The sequence below is a fragment of the Ambystoma mexicanum genome, chromosome 1q (assembly GCF_040938575.1).
Source record: "Ambystoma mexicanum isolate Mex_15411 chromosome 1q, UKY_AmexF1_1, whole genome shotgun sequence".
Lineage (NCBI taxonomy): Eukaryota > Metazoa > Chordata > Amphibia > Caudata > Ambystomatidae > Ambystoma > Ambystoma mexicanum.
The window spans coordinates 791,527,830-791,550,462 of record NC_090922.1 but is presented as its reverse complement, the minus strand read 5'-3'; the positions used below and the strand labels follow the sequence as shown (position 1 = coordinate 791,550,462).

At 48.1% G+C, this 22,633-nt stretch overlaps 1 protein-coding gene across 4 annotated transcripts in view; it reads left to right on the top strand.

Annotated features, from left to right (window-relative positions):
- TPR (translocated promoter region, nuclear basket protein) overlaps nt 1–22,633 on the top strand; it is a 2,097,972-nt gene that overhangs the window by 300,976 nt on the left and 1,774,363 nt on the right. For all 4 annotated transcript variants that reach the window (XM_069641376.1, XM_069641377.1, XM_069641375.1 and 1 more), the window contains exons 12-14: nt 3,872–4,069; nt 4,592–4,699; nt 5,455–5,681. In XM_069641376.1, the coding sequence (XP_069497477.1) occupies nt 3,872–4,069; nt 4,592–4,699; nt 5,455–5,681 (533 nt within the window). The remainder of the gene's footprint in view (nt 1–3,871; nt 4,070–4,591; nt 4,700–5,454; nt 5,682–22,633) is intronic.

Sequence of the window (22,633 nt, the reverse complement as noted above, 5' to 3'; positions counted from 1 at the left end):
ATACATTGTCTGTCTTGCAGAATAATTGGGTTTTGCTTTCCCTGCTTTGCTTAGTGCATTCTAAAATTAGTGTTGCATCTTATCATTGAGTACCTTGAGGCTGCTCCAGAAAGTACACGTTTTAGTAGCTCTGAACTAACATTGCAAGGTGTATACTAGTAACAGGGTTGATTAAAAAAAATGATTCATCTAACATTCTAATTATCTCAGCGGTTAAAAATGTCTAGTTACCCGTATTCAATATATTCCCCATCTCCTGGGGGCTACCTACACTTCTATCATAAAAACCAACTTGGGTATTGTGTTGGTAAATATTTTACAGCAGTACAGTAAACCAAAATGTGTTGCAGTGCTTTAATCAAACCCAGTATACTGCAAGATTGACAAGCCAAGGTATTGATATTACTTCCTTAGTGCCAGGTGTTTAAATTGTCCTCCATTCCTAAGATTCAGGCGAAAGCATGAGAATTGGGTTCCAGTTTTCACTCAGGGGAACTGTGAGTTTCCAACGGTTTGTTTTTGAAAATGTTGAAAATATTTTGTAATACCTTACTATTGTAATCATTCTGATCCAATGTTTCCTTTTATCCACTTTTTTTTCTTTTCTTTTTTTTTTTTTTTTAACATCAGGATCCTCTGCCAGGTTAGCTCATTGTTTCCCACTTCTAATGTCTGGTCGGTATACAGCTAGAGATCTAACGAGCACGAAGATTTGGAGCACAGTTCTCTTGAAAGCTCTTCATATAATGAATTCCCTTCTGGAGAAAAGATTTAAGCCATCATGGTGATTACTCTACTGAAACCAATATTCTAATGGGATTCCTAACTCCTATCGTATTGATGGCATAGGAGTAGAGGAAGAAAGATTAAAAACCTTCTTCCATACATAACCTTCAATTTGTGTTCAAGGAATTGTTAGCCAAAGGATTGATTTCTGACAACCTTTCCCACATGGTAGTTTAGTGGCTTAAAGGCAACATGCAATATTTCTTATGTTTTCTTCATTTAAAACACAGATTAATCACTTTTTGTTAATATACGCTTAATGACATCTCCGATTAACCTATTTGAGAAGTTAAAGTCCAAGTACTAATTTCACTTGGAGTGTCAATTTGTAATCTGCTCCTCATGCAGGAGAAAGGTGCTACAGAACCAGTGCCTGTAGCAGAGGGGAACCAGGGTTGGTGCTCCCCTTACTTTGTTATCCCCAAGAAGGATGGAGGATTGAAGCCCATCTTGGACCTGAGACTTGACTAAGTTCCTCAGAAAGGACCGGTTCAAGATGGTAACTTTCTCAGATGCTTCAGGATTGGATGGTATCATTGGACCTTCAGAATGCTTACTTTCATGTGCCGATGCATCACAGACTGTGCCTGAGGTTTGCTGTTGGCGGATCTCATTATCAGTTTCGGGTTCTGCCATTTGGGCTGACCTCCTCCCCAAGGGTTTTCACCAAACTGATGGCGGTTGTGGCAGCAAGTCTCCGGAGAGGGGGAAATTCACGTTTACTCCTACCTAGACGATTGGTTGATCAAGTCCAGTGCCCCAGAACATCTCGCTGTACCTGCCACTCCCTTCAGACTGGGATTCTCCCTCAACTTCAAGAAGTCCCACATGATACCATCACAGACTCCAATTCATTGGGGCAGTCCTGGATGCATCCCTGGGAAAAGCCTTGCCACCAATGGTATGGGCTCAAAACATTCTGCAGATGGTGACCAAATTCCAAAATGGCCAGCATCTAGCAGCCTGAATTTTCTGAGGGTGTTTTTTAGGACTCAGTGGTCCCAATTCTCAGAAGGGACACCAGACCTACAGATTCCGAGCAGAGTATCACAGTATATAAGTGCCTGTGCAGGATGATACTCACTGCCCTGTCATGGCCGAGGCAGATTTGATACCCTGACCGTCTCAAGCTGTCAGTGTTTCCTTTGGTCAATCTGCCAGTGTTCACGGATCTGCTCACCAGGGAAGGAGGCTCAATCCTGCACCACAAACGAGGATCGCTGAATTTTGGGGGTTTGGCTTCTGCAGCCCTAGAGTTTGGAGGATACAAGTTGCTGGCACTCTGCAGGCAGGTCCTTGCCAAGGCCAGAGCATCATCAACTCTTAAATGCTACGTGCATAAGTGGAAGCGTTTCAGTACATGGTGCTGGCCGCAAAGATCAATCCTCTGAGGGTCATGGCACTGCAGATTCTTCTGTCTTTGGCCAAGGCAGGGCTGGTGCATGCCTCTATCAAGTTGCCTCTGGCGGTTATCTCCTACACCAGGTCTCCAGGACTATCTTCTTTTTGGTCACACTGTCGAGTCAAGGAGGTCCTCAAAGGACGGTTTCAATCTTTCCCGCCGGTGAAGGCTCCTGCCCCAGTATGGAAAACTCAACGTGGTGCTGATGAGGCTCATGGGGGTGAGGGCCCCTTTGAGCCTATGCATCAAAACCCTCTTGTTCCTCTCATGGAAGACTGTTCCTTGTGGCCATCCCCTCCGCCAGGAGGGTTAATGAGATCCAGGCCCTATCCTGCAAACCGCCTTATCTGACTTCACTACACGAGGGTGGTGGTGCAGACTCACCCCTCCTTCATGCCAAAGGTTCTGTCAGAATTGCACCTCAACGAGCCTATGGTGTTGCCTGTGTTTTTTCCGAAACCTGTCACCGGCCGAAAGGACTTGGCACTTGCTGGATGTGGTCGTGCTCTGAAGTTCTACGTGGCATGCACAAAGTTTCCCGAAGACGTCCCAACTATTTGAGAACTTTGGTCATGTGAACAATGGAAAAGCTTTGTCCAAGGCTTCCCTCTCGTGGTGGCTCTCCAGCTGTATCGGGCACTGTCACTGGTTGGCAAACTGACCCCTGCCCGGCTGCCAGATAGCCCATTCCACTAGAGTGATCGCTGAGACTGCGTTCCTGTCTGGTGTGCACCTGCTGGACATCTGCAGGGCTGCTACATGGAGTTCCATGCACACCTTCACAAGATGCTACTGTGTCGACTGAGATTCCAGAGAGTCCAGAGTCGGCCAAGCAGTACTACACAATCTATTCTCTTGAAGGTGAGCATGTTCAGAGGTAAGAAATTGCTTCTGTTGGGCCTTGCCACCTCCTGTGGTTGTGTAATGTTTTACTCCTATGTATTTTTTCATGAGCATATGAATCCATGCCAGACCCCATGCTGGAGAAGGAACAAGTTACTTACCTGTAACAATTGTTCTCCAGCATGGGTCTGGCATGGATTTACATGCAAACCCTCCCTCCTGCCCTTCTGCGGCTCTTCTTGGTCAAACTGCCACTGTATGTGCTACCACATCTGAAGATGGCTGCCAGAGGGGCTTAGGGAGAGGGCAGTCCTTGCATGGGGGCAGCATGACCCAGAGTTTAGTGATTGATTTCGAGGAGAAATAGTTTGTAAGTGAAAGTGAAACTGTTTTTCTTTTACCAAGACTTGCTGATTAAATTGAATTATTCAAGGTATTATATGTAGCCCTATGCCACTCTTTTCCTGAGACTTAAGCCGTGACTGCTCTTCCGCTTGGCTAATCTTTCCCGTTTACCATAAATGGGGTGGCCTCCTAAAATCATCCCCAGGGGCTGATTTTGGAATGTCTTAAACATCCACATCAAAAAGAAGGTTGCAATGTCTTTTTAGACAGCTTTGCTCCAGTTCGTTTAAGTTGGCTTTTGAAAGCTATGCATTCAGCACAACTTTGCATTTAAATTAAGATGCTTCATTCTTGGGTTGAAAGGGAGTAGTAAGAGTAGTAACTTGGGGCTTTCACATTTTTAGGCCCTTACTTGTCTATCAAATCTCGATAGATTGCTATTAAAACATTGCACAGTTGACCGTCAAAGATGAACTCTGTACCATCTCTTTTCAGCTCTACAATGCATATGTGGAAACGCAGGACCAGTTACTGATTGAAAAGCTGGAAAATAAACGCATTAACAAGTATCTGGATGAAATTGTGAAGGAAGTGGAGGCCAAAGCCCCAATCCTGAAACGTCAACGTGAAGAGTATGAGCGGATGCAGAAATCTGTTGCAAATTTGTCTGCTAAACTTGAGCAAGCAATGCAGGTTGGTGTTTCTCTCCTGTAAAACTGATACACCCTCACTCTAATATTGCATGCCTTAGCTTACATCTTGCTTACACCTGATGGAAGGACTCCACCTTTGGGTGCAAGGCACATTCTGTTCATGATGGGTTTACCAAATTAGTTTCTGCCTTTAGTTACCAGATGTTTGAACGTTACTGAATTTAATATGCCTGTACAGGTATTCTCCAGCCAACTGAAATGGTCAGTGGATTTTTCTGAGCTTATGCATTCTGGTCTTTATGCCAAGTTCCATGCCTGTTAGTCGATTTGATCGCCAATTTTTGCCCTCTTTGCTTTGCACATAGTTGCTGCAACCTTATTGCTGTCAACATTGCCCAACATGTTAGCTGCTTACAAATGTTTTGCTTCATGGATTTCCAATTTAGAGCACATACTGCAAATGGGATGGGAGCGTTGTAATTGGATGTGGTGGTGGGCTGGAATTTGAGTGCCAATGTACCTGTGTCATTTCTTTAGCTAATTAACCTCTTTTTGGTTTCAGGAAATCCATCGTTTACAAGATGATACGGATAAAGCCAATAAACGCTCATCTCTCGCTGAGAGAGAAAATCAGAGGCTGGAGTTGCAAATTAAAGATTTATCTCAACAAGTTAGAATAATCATAACATTACATTATCCCTTTAATGTACCTCTTTGTGTTGAATTCCTCATGCTTCTAAGTGATGTCATTACTTAGCATTTCATGGTACTCAGTTTATGGACTTAAAATTCCTGCAGGATTTACTCAGCTATTTATTTTTTGGCAGTCTTATCTTGTAGACGCCATACTGATTTGATATGTTACTCAACTCTGTGCCATCTCACTATCATAGCTGATGGAAAAACCTTTTTGCCAAGAAAATACTTTGTGATGCACTTTATTTTAGTAATTGATGGCTCGGGTTTGTAAGGAAATGTAATGTTCCATCTTGGACTGGGGGTGCATATGTTCTAGTCTAAACTGTATTGGTCACTAATGATCTGTGAAGCAAATATATATTGGTTCAACTTGATAGGAAACTAGTGAGGTTGACGGGGGAGGGGAGGGCGAAGTGGTAAGCACACACTTGCTTTACTGTGGTTGGTTATTCTTTGCTGAAATCAGATTGCGGTTTCAAATCATTTGCATTTTTCCCATCATAATCTAATGGAAGATTACATATGTAGAAGTTAATGTATGACTTCTTGGAGACAATCCACGTGATGGGAATGGATGAGTCTATATTTGTATGTTATCAAAATTTGTATATGTGATCATTTGACATAAATACAGGTTGAGGCCCCGTTTCCCCAGTTTCTTTTGCCAAAGTTTGTTGTAAACATGGTTGGTACCGGGGACCTGATTAAAGTCGTGATGTATTACAGATCAGAGTACTTCTGATGGAGCTTGAGGAAGCCAGAGGCAATCATGTGATACGGGATGAAGAAGTGAATTCCTCAGACATCAGTAGCTCATCTGAAGTAATAACTCAACATCTTGTAACATATCGAAACATAGAAGAGCTGCAGCAGCAGAATCAGCGGCTTCTGGTGGCTCTGCGGGAGCTGGGAGAGGCAAAGGAAAAGGAGGAACAAGAGACCACATCATCCAAGTAAGTCTCAACCAAATTGATGCTGCATGTACTACTGCACAACACACGGATGTGGATCTTTGCATTCATTTGAGACCATCCATCAGTGCAGCAGACATTGCAGTAAGCACCCTCTGGTTATTCCATTGTTTGAAAACCTATTGTCCTGCATTTACAGGCATTTCATACCCTGAGAAAGTTGCCCACATGAAAATGAGCTTTGTACATTTTTCTCAACGCAATATGCTAATTGTTTGTCCATCCTTCTGGCAATTTCCTTAATCATTCAGCAGCTTGCTTTTTGGTGATGTTTTTCCAGAGCCCTCTGGTGAAGAGTGTAGGAACATGTGATTACAGGGTGCCCACCAAAGATGGTCGATACTCTTTTCGTAATGTTGAGGAATATTTTCTTCTTTAAGCTTTCCCTCTATTAACTGCAACGGAGCATCCAAGGTTTTGCTCTGGCTTTAATCCTTCCTGACCTTTTTGAATTCAGTGAAGTAGTTTTTCTTTACTTGCTTTCCATAGCTTGTGTGGGCACTGTCAATCCCATATGGCTGCCAGTATACGGGAACCCTACCCCCTTTGTTTTACTGCAGCATACGTCACCTTACAGTAAAGTGCTGCATGCCGTGCTATGAATCACTTTTTTTTTGTAACACTTATATTTTGGATGTCCAAGCTTCGATGCTGACTGATATTATTCTACTCTGGTTTTAGTTTGTACCTTAAGCACTCTTGTGCTTTTAACACAACATTTTGAATACTATATACTCAACATTTCAGTTCAATGCCTTTTTCACCCTGTACTTTTGCCATTTTGCCTTTCTCTTCTAAGGTCAAGAAAGGCCAAATGGGGTGTTAGGAAAGATGTGCTGCTTTCCCTCGACAGACTTAAACGGAACACAACTTTTTGTTGCCGTTTAAAACAGGTTCTGATTTTTATTGGCCAGGTGTCTTTTTGGCTTCACTCTGCTTGCTAAGCTCTTCGTTTGGAGACACTCATTACGGCTGGATCTGTGCAAGAGAACTCTGGTCTCCATAGTCAAATTCTGTTTATTGTTCCTGCACACCTTACAGTGAAGTGTTGTAGGGCCACTGTCCCTGTACATTTACTTGCAACTTTGTGGTTACTAACAATGTTTCCAAGATAGGCTGGTGGCACAGGATACTCTTCTGCTGTTTTTTTTTTTGTTCAAGTCTGGTGCACTCTTGCATTTTAGCTCTTCATGTCCTATACTCTAAAATGGCTGTACTCAAGATTTTTGCCTGTCCTTTGCCCATCTTGTGTGCCAATCATCCTCTCGACAAGCTGGAATTGCCATATGGAAAGCCCTTTCCTGTGGAAATTTCTTGTGCAAAGTGACAGTATGTGTCCAGATGTGGGAGCTTGGCCTGTCTGGGCCCAGCCCACACACATACTAATGTGTGTTTGCTGGGCTGATGTTAGCTAGAGGTGTCCAGCCCCCTGCCAGTATGAATTGTGCAGAGCCTTACCAGTGGTGGGCTCGGGGAGTGGTGGGTAGAGGTGAAGGGGCAGTCATGACTCCAACTTAAATAGTTTGAAGCCAGCCAGCAAACTTTATTCAACTGTCCTGGCAAAACCCTGCTATTCTGCAGAATGCCTTCATTGCTCAACACCGGGACTAGTGGAACAACAGTTTTTGACCCTTGTTTTTGAAACAGTTTAAGTGTTTTGGAACCGTTCCATTGGCTGACCATCTCCCACACTACATCGGTAGTCGTCCTGAGTTGAGCCATTGCACCCCACTGATGCTCAATTTATGAAACAGGAAGCATCTCCCTGCAGTTGCAGCTCTCGACCACAAAGAGGGTCCTCGCGGGACCATTTTCTTTGTACTCACGATGAGGGTAGTCTATCATTTCCTATGAGGGACCATTGCTCATTGCCATCTGCAGCGTGTTCTGGGGTTCCTGGAGATCGTCCCCAGAGTGGTGGTGGTGGTACATTCATGTTAAGTAGATGTGTCCAACGTCTAGAACCTATCCATCGGAGCACATAACGGCGAAGTAACCAGAACCAAAAACCTGTCTTTTAGGGAAGATTTTCTTTTTTGCAGTTATACCAATATAGTTTCCTATGGAACCCCATTCTTTTTGCTTTTTTTGTCCTGTCCTGACTGTTTGAAGGAAGGTAAAGCCTTCTGCTTCACTTGCGTTGCCTTTTTGATCACGTGTTATTGATCAGTTCTTCAGACCATCAGTACGGTTTCCCTTTTTGTAGTATTGTCTTTAACATTGCATCTTACAATGCAGTGCGGGGGGATGCCTTTATCACCCTAGCATTTTAGAGTATTTTTGATTTACTTTCATATGTGCCCAAAGACAAACTGATGGCAGTTACATTTCTGCATTATTTTTAGTGTGCACGTTTGCATTTCTCCAGCATTGGGGTCTGACATGGATTCACATGCTCATGAATATTCCGTGTCAGGCTGGGAATTCTGCGTAAAAAGAAAGCGGTGTCACTTTAAGCTTGAAAAACTGCCTTTCTCCCATAAACCAATCTCTGTTCTCTGGGTCATACTGTACCCATCCAATGACGGCCTTCTCCCTAAACCCCACCCCTGGTGGTAATGTTCAGATTTTTACTGCACGCTTCAGTGCTGGGCATCCTCTCGAGTTATTTGAGCTATATCATTTTTTCACCAGTTTTTCTACTTGTAAATTGTTTGTTTTTTGTCCAAACTTCTTTCGTGTCGCCAGCAGTGGGGACCCATTGTCGGTGAAGATCTGCTGCTAGATCATTGGATTTTCGTTTCCAGTTACAAGGCCTACTTGAGGCCTACTTCGCATCTCGCCAATGCCGGCAAGAGGAGTTTGTTCAAGCTCTGCAAAAGATTGTTTGAGAAACATCTATGTTGAAGATCAGCACACGCAGTGCTTATATTTTCTGCATCTGGACCATGAGGATGGATGCAAGATTTGAGGTGGTTTTTGCAGCTAAAACAAAGTGGGACAGTTAGTGCAAGTTGGTTGCGTGGCTGAAAGGTTGCCAGGCACACAAGCCTCCTCCAGGTCCGGCCTACTTTTGGAGCGTTCTCCTTCAGGGAAGTCGTCTAGATCTGCGGTGGATATGCCTTTGCAGGGTGTCCATAGAAAGACAGTGCCCTGCTGCTGATCTGACTTGGGCTGCTTCGGGTCCCAGTTCAGAGCAGGCACTCTCTCCTTCGCCGTCCACGTTGGTGGTGTGGCTTCCGAAAAACTAACCCGCTTGTCGAAACATGGCCTTTCATCAAAATATAAACCAAATGACCACAAGGATGGCGGTTCGAAGGTCTTGTTGGCGGCTGCATCCAAGGCTTTGCATAGGACACTGGCAACATCTCACAAACCGAAGTTCTCTATGAAATCGTCAGACCGTAGTCTGCCATGGCTTAGTCTATGACCAAAGCCTAGTCGACAATAGTTTTTGCTGCCCCATTGACGACCCAGTCGACTATTGCCCTGTCAACTACAATCTGCCCAGAGGATCACGCTGCTGCTTCAGCCATGACAACTACAGCCTTGACCCCAACTACCCTGTCTGTAAAGGCTCCAGTTGTCTCTGCCCTCCCTGCCTCCTTTGGGAAGGAGAAGGAACGGTTACCGCTGAGTGACATTCTTTCCAGGCCTATGGCAGGTCAGAGGGAGGTTGCAAGGGCAATCTACACAAGCTTAGATGAGTAGTCTTTACTGAAAGGCTTCTGCTCGGATCATGGGGGGCTTAAGCCCAGTGTGTGGGGAAATTCCTGGTGTGGAACAGGACTGGCCACCTGCTCTCAAGGCGAATTGGTCCTCCACCATTGCTGACCCCAGACTGCCCCTCTGCCGGGCTCTAGAGGCATGTCACTGGACCTTTGTATGACCTTTTACAGGTTGGTGCCAGAAATATAGCAACGGCTGCTTCCTCCAGTGCTTCCGGTTGGGAGCTCACAGGCCATGGCATAGAGCTCGCCACATAGGACCAAAGCGTCATCCTGCACTGTGGCTACCACCTCCTACCCCAGCTGTACCGGTTGTGGACCCAGCTTTGACATTGGTACTGACACAGATACAGCCACTACAGACAGATGAGTTTGACTTTGTGCCACCAGATGGAGAACCAGTGGGTGCGGGCGTCGCCACATGAGGTAGAGTACTTCTAGTCCATAATTTCAAGGGCATCTGCCCTCTTCATCCTGGTGCTCGAAGAAAGGGAGTTTGTTTTTCAAAGATGTGACTCGTCCAGGAAAACTGACATCCATCCCTTTGCTCGACGTCATTTGGGATGAAGGCCTGGCTTTAATGAAGACCTAGAGTGCCTGATTTGGCTACTATATGCCTCAGATAGTCCTCTGGACTTTGTCAGCAAACCCATCCTCTTCATCCATGGTACCTCCTGACCAGCAGAGGAAGAAGGTAGATGCAATGGGCAAGCTTGTCATCTTTACCGCTGAGTCAACGGTGAAGTCCAACAACACCTTGGCCATCGTGGCCCGTTATGATGGGCAACTATGGTTTAAGCTGGGCCTGATACTGGACTTCTTGCCTGAGGACAAAAGGACTGGGGTCCTAGCTCTGTTTCAGGAGCACAAGGTGGCTTTCGATCATGCAATCAGTGGTGTTGGATATCACACTCAGGCTTTCGCCAGATGGGGAATATGTGGCACTCAAGACGCCAAGTTTGGTTGAAGGTGTCAATGATAAATCTTCCTGACCTGTCAACCCTACAACTTTTGCTGGACTGGCAGATTATTTTTCCCTATACCTCAGTGAGTGGGAACCTTTTTCCACACTTTCAGAATCTTTTATTCTTTGTCATTTTTTTAAACTCTCCATAGTCTCTTAAAAGTTTGATCTTTGACAACTTTTTGGCAATAAGTGCCTACTGTTGCTGGTTGCACTAGGGGCTCCCCTTTTAACTTTCAGTTCCCAAGGGTAGATTGGATATTTGGATCCCTTTTGACATTTTATTAGCTGAGAACAGAAACCCCCACCTTATGTGGAGTGCTGGGGGATGCAGAGCATCCCCTTTCTCATTTATGTTACAAGAACAAACTTGCCTTTAATGGCTGGTGGCAGTGAACTTTATTAATTGGTGCACCTTTTACCACAGGCTGTTTGCAAAGCCCTGGTAAAGGCACACAGGGGTGCTCATTTTACCAAAATGGCCCCTGTCTTTTTTTTCGCCAATTTCAGCATTCCTTGTACTTTCTTACTTCTCCTGACCTCCACAGAGGGAAACTCCTTTTGTGTTAACTTGATCTTCAGTGGGATTTCAGAAACACTGTCCTAACAGAAGGCCACTAATTTCAGACCACAAATCCAATCAAAGTGGCGGATATATCCTTTGGGGATAATCTGTTCGGCAAAATTGTAGCCAAACCTCTACAAGCCATTAAGACTGACAATGAGACGGGTCAGTTGCTGCGTACCTTAAGCAGCTTAGGGCTTCTTCCTTTCAATCCTCTAGAGGGACGTTCGGCAGGTCCTCTAAGACCTACGCATCCACCTCGTACTGTCAGTCCTCCTGTTCCATCACTCAGACTTGTAGGGGCTGTTTGCAGGCCTTCGGAGGAGGGGCAGTGTTGTTGCCCGCAGGCTAGAATGCAGACACCCAAGCAGGCCTGACCAGGCCCAGGACCCGGGCCCTGCTTTCACACCCTAGTGGGAGGCCAACTGTTGCACTCCGTCGATAGGTGAGAAAACATCCCCACTGACAAGTGGGTGCTGGACATACTTAATCAAGGGCATACCCAGGAGTTGGAGCACAGGTGCCGCTGCATTCGTTCCCTGGCAAAGGAACTACACATGGATCAACTGCTGCAGGAGTTCATGCCATGTTGGAAAAAAGGGGCGTCCCACTACACCTCCGGGGATCCGGAGTGCACTCTGATACATTCTGGTTCGAAAAGTCAGGGGGATGGCGTACAATCTAGACTGATGCCTCAATAAATACTTGCATGTCAGAAGTTCAGTATGGTCACGTTGCAGTACATGCTTGGCCAACTGGATGAAGAGGATTTCCTAGCCATGTTGGACCTGGAGGATGCCTATTTTGCATGCATATACTCCCCAAGCATCAGAGTTCCTGCGCTTTGTGGTTCTGGGTCGTTGCTATCAGTTCAAGGCTCTCCCTTTGGCCTGAAATCGGCACCAAGGGTGTTCACAAAATGCTTTGCCCCAGTGGCAGCACACCTATGCCTCAAGGGCATACAAGTCTTAGCCGTACCTGGGCTGGCTTGCCCGTACGGTTCAGCTCTCGCCCTCTGGCACAATGAAGAATCCTTATGCCTGCTGACAGAGCTCGGGTTCTCCATCTATCCAAAGTCCTGTGTGGTGCCATTGCCAAACTCTCTGTTTCTGGGCACTTGCCGTAACACGATGAAGAGTGATGGCTATTTTGGGGAAGGTGCATAATCTGGCCACGGCTCAATCCACGACATTTCTGGCCATCAAATCGTTGCTGTGCATGTCGTCCTGCATTCATCTCGTCCCGTTCAGCAGGCTACAGATGACCTCTGGAGGAGTTTATGGACGCCAGGTGGCTCGAGGTCACCGGCAAATGGACGGACAAAATTGCCCTTTACCAGGAATTCAGACAAGACATACAGTGGATAGGGATTGCATGCACACTTCGCTCGGGGACCCCAGTTTCGGATTCCCCATTTCCAGGCTGCAGTCACCAGACTCCTGTGGATGTGTGGGGGGCGCCCACACCAGACATTCCCACGCTAGTGGCCTGTCTTCTGGAGGAACAGGTTCTGCATATCAATGTACTGCAGTTGTGTGCCGTGTTTTGGGCCCTCAAGTCTTTCTTGCATCTCCTGCGAAGATTGGTGGTGAAGACTTTGACGGACACCTACTGTTTTACATCCGGAAGCAGGGCAGGATCCACTTTTTTCCTTGAGGTGCAGGCCTTGTGGCAGTGGGCCATTCTTCAGGACCTGTTTCTCACCCCGTTCCACCTGATGGGCAGCAATAAAACCGTTGCGGATTCCCTTAGCAGGGAGCGGTGATCCTGCCACGAATGGGTGATCTCATTGCTTCAGCATTTGGGGCCGACTCCAGATCGACTTGTTTGCATCAACAGTGAAATCGATGTCAGGCATTCGCCAGCAGGTTCCTACCAAGTAAATGCCTTCTCGTTCACATTAGTGGGCCTCAACCTGTACGCTTTCCTTCAAATTCTGCTGCTGTTATGTGTGATCAACACATTCAAAAACTGTTGCGGTAAAATACTCATCGCTCTGGCCTGGCCCCACCAGATCTGGTACCCAGACCTACTCCCGTCGGTGGCCCTGGCCATCCGGCTGCCTCCTCTTCCCAATGAGACGATGGAACAATCCTGCACCACGAGCCAGTGTCGCTCAACCTCGCGGCTTAGCTCCTGCATCCCTAGAGTTTGAGCATTGATTTTCCCCTGGAATGTAGGAAGGTGCTGGCCAGATCGTCCTCTACGCTTTCGTGTTAGACACAAATGGAAGCACTTCAGTGTGGTGCTGGATTTCAAGAATTACTCCACTGCGTATCAGGGCCCCACAGCTCCTGCTGTCGTTGGCCAAGGCTGGATTGCCCCCACACCTCCATCGTGCATTTGGCGGCCATTTCCCGGCACACATGGTCTACGGGCAGGCCCACGCTGTGGTCTCACAGGCTTGTCAAAGAGTTTCATGAGGGGCCTCGTCAGGACTTTTCTGCCAGTGCCTACTCCAGCTTTGGCGCTCAACATCGTTCTAACTAATGTTGTTGGGCCTCCTTTCGAACCATTGCATCAGGCTCCTCATCAAAGGAGGGTGGTGCTAGAGACCCACCCCACCTTGATGCCAAAGAGTCCTTCTGAATTCCATTTCAACAAATCCTTGGTTCTCCCAGTCTTCTTCTCAAATCCTCTTTCGCCCTCTGAAAGGCTGTTGCATTCGCTGGATGTTGCTCCTGCCTTGAAGTTTTATGTGTTGCGCTCAAAGGACTTTCGGAAGACAACTCCATTGTTTGTGAATTTTGGACCTGTGAGTAATGGGAAGGCCGTATTGAAGGCTTCCATCTCCAGGTGGCTCTCCGGCTGCATCATGCACTGTTATCAGGCCTCTTCCAGGACGTCAGCCATTCTACCAGAGCCATTGCATCTACAACAGTTTTTCTTAGGTGGTCCCCCTGCTCGACATCTGCAGAGCGGCTACGTGTAGGTCTACGCACACCTTCACAAGAGTCTACTGCGTAGACTGCGATTCCAGGGAGGAGGCAAGAGTCAGCCAGGCAGTGCTGTGCAACCTGTTTGAGGGAAGTCTGTACCAGGTGTAAGTGTTTGTACTTCTGTAGTGCTTTGCCACCTCCCGTGGTTGTGGTTTGTGTGCTGCTGTGCATTCGTATTCATGGGCATGTGAGTCCATGCCAGACCCCATGCTGAGAAGGAACAAGTTACTTACCTGCAACTGTTGTACTCATGTCCCATCCCCTTTCCTCCATACTGCATGGGCGTCCCTCGCTAGGGATGGGAGACTGACCCTTTTTACCAGAAAAACCTTCTTCCCCTTTAAATTAAGAGGCGCAGCCCTGGAAGCATGCGCTCCCCTGACTCTGCCCACCAGTCTGTCCCCTTTTCCGTTTCGACGGGAACGGGCCGATTTCACACACGCTCCTGGGGTTGGTTTCGGCCATGTAATACTACGCGATCTTCCCCGGATACCTCTATCTTTTTTTTTTTTTTTTTGTCAATCAGGTACTTGGTCCTCCGGCCTTCCACGGACGTCTTGCAGGTTTGGTGGAATATTTGGGGCTTCCTCAACCAGAGGTCGAACAGCCAGAGGAAGGGGTTTTGGCAGAAGTCCTCACTCTACGTCCCCCTACTAGGACGTGGATCCCGATGCAGAAGGACGTTGATTTGGCCAAGAAGGGGTTGCTCAAGCAACTCTCGGCCCAGCCTGTCAATCGTAGCCTCGACGCCAAGTGTAGGCAGATGGAGGGGATCCATGTTAGGGAGAATTCTCTCTTTAGACTGAATTTCCTAACCTAGTGAGTCCCCCAGCAGCTTTGCTGGATTTCTGGAGTTTGTTTTTTTTCTCCTGCCAAGAGTGAGGCTCTTTTTTTTCTCCCACACTTGGACATGATTTATGGTGTTCCTTTGACTGTTAATGTGTTTTATGGGCTATGGGGTCCTTTACTCCATAGGGTCTCGTGTTTTTACTATGCGTTTCACAAAGCACCCTCCGTGCAGTAACACAGGGGTGTCAGTGACACCCCACCATAGACTCCATACCCTGGGACTGACTACTGTCTCCCAGGGCATGTAAAGTCACCATTGGCTTTACTAGTCCCAAATTATTAACAGAAACCAGTACAAACCATCATATTGTGGACTTACTGGTCGGGGCAATTCGATTGCCCCGGGGTCTGTTAGTCGAGGGGGCACGTCTCCGTCCCCCCTGATCGAGTTTTGGCTGGTGGCAGTGGATACTACTTTTTCTATTCGACCGCAAATATTTCCCTATGGGATTTTCCCATTGTTCGAGCCTACCAACTTTAATTATTTAATTTTCATAGCCTCGAACATACCGCCGGTTTATTTAATATTAATTCGCCGGTTGGTATTTTTTGCCAGGACTCGATTCTAAAATGGCGTTTGTTCTCTTCTGTGACTCCAACCCAAGTCGAGCCCTTTGTTCCACTTTTTGGCGGGCTTCTCCACAGAAGCCTCAAAGTGGTGCCACTCTGTCTGGGTACCACAGGGGCTGTGGGAGGGGGATTAGGCACCCTGGACTGAGTTACCTTGGTAACTCAAGTCGCACTCTTGTATGATTGGCCCAAGTGATGAGCCAGCTGGCTCACCACTTAGCATGTTTGACAGCTAGGCTGAGTGAATGGGGGTGTGTGCTGCATAAAAGCAGGGCTTTTGGGACTGGAACTTCAGAAGTTGCCACAGGACCTGAGAATCCGACAAAGGAGAAGCTGAGCCGACCTACCACGACGACCCCAGCGGTGGAGCCCTGCGGAACCGACTCACCACTTCCCGACAACAGAGAAGATCTCCCGGCTGGAGAGGCTTCTTCCCCTGACTGGTGGGCACAACCAGTTGACCTTCTCTTTGCAGCCCGGCTTGTGGTTGAAATGCCCGTGCCTAGCACCCCGGCAACCGGATAGCCACTTACCACTGGACCGCGAACTAAAGGACCGCTCCTTTTACCTGAGAACTCCGCGGCTGGTTTCTTCCCTGGCAGTGCAACGGACTCCTGTCTTCCTCCCCGACGAGATCCTCTTCCCCCGGACGAAGCACCGACTTGTATCCGCTGCCAGGAATAACTGCCCCCGCTGGAGTTTTCTCACCACTTTAAGGTACCGTGTCCGCCAGGCCTCCCCTTCTAAAGATTGCTACAAGGTAATAATAACCCCTTAACCTTCTGGACTGGTTAACCTTCTGGACTGGGCTAGCCGCCTTGACCTTCTAACTGGTCCCTTTCTTTTGGTCCAACTCTTTTTGAACCCTTGCATGACTCTTGTGCACTGCAACTGTGTGACCTTGGACACATTTCGTTTGATCCTCTTAAAGTGGATCCGGCCTACTGAACTCTAACTTCATGGTTTTACTTTGCCTTCCTCTCTTATGTTCTTGTAAAAGTGTTTGGATCTGTTTCAATTTATTCTATATTTATTGACCTATTGTGAATACTGTTTACTGCCTAACTCTTCTTGAGGGAAGTCTGACTGCTCAGCCACAGCTACCAAGTGAATCTGTGTGGTACAGACTGCTACCAAGTGGGTTTACTGCCAAACACTTGTAGTCTTAAAACTTTTGCATTGGTCCCAGAGGGAACTGCATAGGTTTCTGCCTAACAATCCACTCTTACTATCGGCTCATCCTCAACCACTCTTTGGTGATTGCTGCGGCATCACTACTCGAAGCTTCAGTCATCCTTGGCTACCTCATTCTCGGCGTTGGTAGGCAAGCAGATTATTATCTTTGAGGCGTACAGGAAAAAGCTGTACTCTACACCTCTCTGCACCTGCGTCAATTCAACGCTGATGTCATGCTGGCAGCAGTTAACCAAAGGCTTTGGCGGGAAATAGCGGACTTCCTTCCAGTGCAGATCTAAGCACGCTTCAAGGCGGGGCTAGCAGAGGCCAAATTGATGGCGCTGGACCTCATGGAGTCCATCATGGGCCACCTCAATAGCTATTGCTGGGCCATATACATTGCCACGGACATGAACATGAGAAGGACAGCCTGCCTTCGGGCTACTAATTTTAACCCTGACATCCAGTAACGGATATTGGACCTTCCATTTAAGGGTAGTGACCTTTCACTCTACCACTGATGAGGAATTGGATAAAAAGAACTGCTCGCAAACTGAAGTTTTTATCCTAACTAAGGCCACACCGAAGGCGTACACCTAGTCGCATCAACGCTCCAACAAGGGGTGGGCGTTCAGCGGGTTACTGGGCTTCCAAGAATGGAAGTAGAGGCAGCCTGACCGCTTTCGGATTCAGTGTTGGGCAGATTTCCATGCAGTACCCTTTGGGACCACCACATAAAACTAGGACTACAGGTCTAAGCAGAACCAACCTTTGGTCTGTACTACAGTTTATGGTAGCGAGTTGAGCAGCCAGGCTCATCTCAAGAGGGAATGTGAGCAGTAAAAGATGTTAGATGTCTTACAATCAGTGTTTCAAGTAGACACTAGGTTTCTTGGTAAAACACTTATTAATGTATTAGTCATTTAGAAAACTTTCACTAGAAGGAGGCAACTTAATATCATACACAAATATACTTCAATACCAAACCAATATGCTCCTGAGTAAATTAGGCTCTCTTGAAATAGGAGCAAAATGACATTTGACACTTTAAATAGGAGTACAAAGGCACAAGTTAATAAAATGGAGCACAAATACTTTCTTGGGCCGTGCAAATAGTTTCAGCTCACTAGAGGACTCTATTCAGTACAATAGGCCTAGGCCAAAGTCAATGGGCTAGTGTCTTGGATAGGAAAGAGCATGTCTTGTAGTAAACAGTAAAGTCTTTGCCAAAGTTCTCAGAATTAGTTTGTACGAAAAGAATCCTGTTGGGTCACAAGCTGATTAGGCCTGCAAGTTGGGTAAGTTTTGCGAACTTTCACAGGGGAGAGGTAAATTCTGTCAATCGGGTTGGCAGAGTACCTTAATGTGAAGAAAAGATGTAGCTGCAGACATTGGTTCCTGCAGGTCTCCCTGTTCCTGAGCCTGTCGTGGGTACAAGAGGGAGGACGTCGGGACTCCTGCACTGCAGAGGGACTGGTCAAACAAGCTGGCAAAATGGAAGATCTTCGGTTCGAGTAGCTGTCGTCAAGCACACAAGCTGGTGTCCTTCCCATGGTTAATCCTAACCAGCTCCGAGAATGGTATCCAGGTGGCCTACGAGTTGATTGGTCCCACCAACTCAAAAGGAGAAGTCGTCCTTGAAGGGGCTTCTCTGTCGAGATGAACTTGGCAATTCGGACCTGCAGGAGGGCTTCACCGGGCAAACCAACGGTCCAGGAGTTGCAGCAGCCGTCCTCTTCCGGCTCGTCTTCGGTTCTTTCCTTCCAGTGGTCGACTCTGCTTTCCAGTCCAAGATACTTCGCCTTTTAAACAGTTTTCTCCCTTTCATTGCAGCCTAGCTGTCGCTCACCCAGCAGATTGGCTGTCCTTGCTGGACAGTCAGCCAGCCAATCACACGAGTGCATTTGGGTCTCCTAGGAGACTAAGCGCAGGGAGTTTCAGGCACCTCCCTCACTGCCCACCCCAGACACTCAGGCGCCAGAGGCGGTCTTCAGTCCTGAAGCCCACCAAAGGCGTATGAACGAAGGGACCAAACCTGGTTCGGCATGCAGAGACCACTCTAGAAGGACCTTTCCAAAAAGAAATGGCAAAAAAAAGAAGACGGGGACCTGTTTAAACAAAAGGGCTTAAGGCGCCATCTCGAAAAACCTGGCTCCCGTAATTTTTAGCTAGCGGTGTTCACGGTTGGGAAAAATCATGGTAAGTCTACAACTACTGCCACCAGTAATTTCAATGGGAAAGGGTAGCATTTCCATGCTACATGAGTTTCTAGACACAGGTAATACTAGGTAACCCCTTCAGCACTCTATAGGAAGATAGTGTGTGCTGGGTCTAGGAACTTAAAAAGACTAGTAAAGTCAATTTAACCTTACATTCTCTCGGAAACAGTAGTTTATCCCAGAGAAGGTATTTAAACCTTTGGGATGTCTAAAGACATCCCTGTGTCATTGCAGTGAGGGTGCTGTGTAACACACATGAAAAGATGACTGTGGAGTCATCTAAAACTCCACAATCAAAAGCTATAAAGACAGAGAACAAACAATTAAAAAGTACAGAGTCCCAAAATTCAGCGAAAGAGCTGGGGGGGGTGTCCCTAAGGTAGAGAGGAATTAGCACATTTTGAGAATTCTCCCCAACAGTCAGCATCGCCGTAAACAAAAGGGGTGGGGGAGGGGTCAAGGGCTTTTTCCAGCCCCCCTCCTCCTCCGCAGCTTCAGAGGGAAAGCATGCATGACACGTCCCTTCGGGTCCACATGTCTCCGGTGGGGGGCAGGCTTGCCTTTCACGTGCAATTTTTGGCTCAAACGTTTTGGACCCCTGCGTTTTTTGTAGTATCCGTGGGGTACCAACTACCGGTTCCTCTCCTCCCACCGATTGGGATGGCAACTCTGTTGGCAGAAGTTCAGTCGCTCGTCGAGAGCCAGGCAGTGGAAGAAGTCCCAGCCTCCCATAGATGATTGGTATGGTGAAAATCCTGGAATAGAAGACCAAAGAACCAGGCTGGCTTGATTGGTGTTGGACCTATCCACCCTCAACCTCTCCCTCTTCAATAATTCAAGATGGTTACGCCAGTACTCATTGCGGAGACACTGGACATGGGAGACTGGATGTTCTCCCTGGATCTGTAGGACGCTTATCTACACGTCCCGATTTGGCAACCACATAATTCCTTCCTTGGCTGCCACTTCCAATACAAGGTGCTACCCTTTGGCCTCAACTCAGGATATTTACCAGGCTAATGAATGCAGTTGCAGCCCTCCTCAGTGTCTAGTGCCACCATGTCTACCCATACCTGGACGACTGGCTCGTCCGGTCGTGATCTCCGGAGGCGGTTATCCACACTTCCTCCGCCCCTATGAACACACTCCACGACCTGGGGTTTACAATCCACCAAGAAGTCTCAGCTGCAGTCTACGCAGTCTGACCTTCCTGGGCCTCATCTGGGACACGAGCTCCGAGTCTTTCCCTTGGAGGACAATCAAGAGCTACTGCTCACTCCCATACCAGAGCAGTGACCCTGGCCTGGTGGTACCAACGCTTATTAGGTATCATGGTAGAAGCCCTACTGGCCGTGCCCCACGCAGGATGAGGTGATTACAGCTGCACTTCGCAGCCTCATGGAATCAGGAGAAGGGTTCCCAAGCGGAACCTGTCAGAATCCTTCCTTCTCTCCACTCAGACCTCACATGGTGGTCCATGGACTGCAACCTGCGGATGGGAAAGCCCTTCCGGCAGCCGGCCCTGCAGGCTACCATCACTACGGACTCCTCCCTGGAAGTCTGGGGAGCCACTCTGGACAGCCACAGCGTCCATGGAGTCTGGACCCGGTAGGAGCAGGAGGCTCATATCAACTGGCTGGCACTGAAGGCCTGGCTAGCTCTCAAAGCTTTCCTTCCGCTCGTTGGGGGCAAGACCGTCCTTATCCAGACCGACGGCTCCACCAGCATGCACTATGTCAACAAGCAGCGGGTGTGGGGGGGCTACCAGGTCCCTGCCACTGTGCAGTCTAGCGGTCAGCTTGTAGGAATGGGCCCTGGAGATAATCTACCTCACATCCGTCCACTTTCCGGGGGAGTCCTATTTGGAAGCAGACCAGATAAGCAGACCGGGAGCTGACAATTACGGATGGCAATTGAACAACCAGGTGCTGCTGGAGATCTTCAGCAGGTGGGGGCATCCTCAAGTCCATCTGTTTGCCTCCGGAGACAACAGGAAGTGCAACAGTTCGCGTCCTAGCAGGGCTCCAGCTCCCTGGGCGATGCATTCCAGATACAGTGGAATGGTATGACCGCATATGCCTTCCCTCCCACACTCCTGGTCCAGAGGGTGATCTGCAAGATTAAGGAATCTTGTCACATCAGCTTCATTCTGATAGCTCCATGGTGGCCGTCGAGAGTGGTTCTCCGAACTTCTCAGCCTCATGGACAGATCACCCATTCACCTTCCGATGGGGCCAGCCCATCTCCTGGCACAGCACAGGGGCAGGTTCCTCCACCCCGCCTCACAGCGCAGTTCCTGAGCAGGTGATTCTCAGGCACCTGAGCCTATCACAGGGTAACCTGGAAATCATTTAGGGTGCCAGGAGCAAGGCGACCAGGAGCCAATACAACAGTAAATGGACTGTTCTGTCATTGGCCGCACTCCAAGGAGATCAACCCCCAAACGCCCACCACCCCCTTACGTGCACTCTAGATGACGCTCTCATTCTCGCCACACCTTTTGCACTCTGGCATATAGGTGGACACATGCCACACCTATTTGGCAGCCATAGGGGCCTACAGAAATTTGGAGGAGGTCTTCTCTTCCAACCCGATAGAGCCTGGCGAGGCCCGCCAAATGTCTATCTGCCCATCAAGAAGCCACACCCCATGTGGGAGCTCAATGTGGTGGTGGGCGCATTGGCGGACAAACCCTTCGAGCCAATGGCGTCCACGTACATCAGGCTGGTCATTCTTAAAACAACTTTGTTAGTGGGCCTCACCTCTGCTTGCAGAGTCAGCGAGATCCAGGCTCTGGTGGCCTCAGAACCCTATACCACTTTTCACAGGGATAAGGTGGTCCTGTGGACTTGACCCACGTTCCTACCTAAGGTACCCTCCTCTTTCCATCTAAACGAGGAAATAGTCTCACCTACATTTTTTGCTGACCCCAGGGACGAGGCTCAGTCTTGCACGGTCTGGCTGTCAGACGCGAAATTCTATCTGTACTGGACCAAGGGCTCCGCAAGTCGGACACACTGTCACCTTCGGGGGATCCAGGCCCGGGTATCTGGCATCCAAGGCCTCTATTGCACAGTGGATGGTTTTGGCCATCACATCAAGGAAACCTACAAGGGGCAGTACAATCCGCTGCTGGCAAACATGCACGCCCATGCTGTCAGTCAAGGCCACAGCCATTGCATTCCAATGGCAGGTTCTGTGGCAAGTCAACAGCAGGGCGGCCACCTGGGCCACCCCTTTGGCTTTCTGTAAGCATTACGGTTTGGACGCCAGCTCCAATTCAGACGTGGCCTTCGGACAGTTGGTTCTAAGGTACCTGTTTGCTTGGGGTGTCTCCTCGCCACCCTGGGGCTACATTGTTGTTTTCGCCCATGCAGAATGGAGGAAAGGGGACGGGGCACGAGAGTGATTAATAGTGACTAACGTACTGTTACGCTCACCTGGCTCCCACAGGGGCGTCGGTCAGACCCGGAGAGCTGCGGTCTCCACCCACATGATGCAGTGCAGCGATGACTGACTGAATCTGCCCTCCTAATCTTGTCTGCTTAACCCGTAGAAATATTCTCCTGCAAGTGGCGAGATGGATTTAGCCACTTGTGGATTCAAGTGATGGCACCCCCACAGTCCTCCCCAAGTAATCACCTCCAAAATGCTCACAGCAATCTCACCTTACATTCTTGAAAGATGAGCTCTCCATCCTGCGTGGATTTGCAGGGGCGCGTCGATTCCAGTTACTTCACTGGTTTGAAGGCTCGGGAGAGTTCCGGAGAGTATTGACTGAGGTTCCTGGTGAGGACCAGTAAGTATTAAGTTCATAGAGTTCACTATGTCCGATGTTCACTCTTGTCCCGCCCCCCCCCCCCTTCCTTTCTTGTCTTGCAGCTGGCTCGTGAAAAGATGCTCTTGTGGCAGCTGGTGGCGCTTAGGTAAGTCTGTATTACCCGGCACTGTCGGGTAAATATTGCACGTGGAAAACGTGTTTTG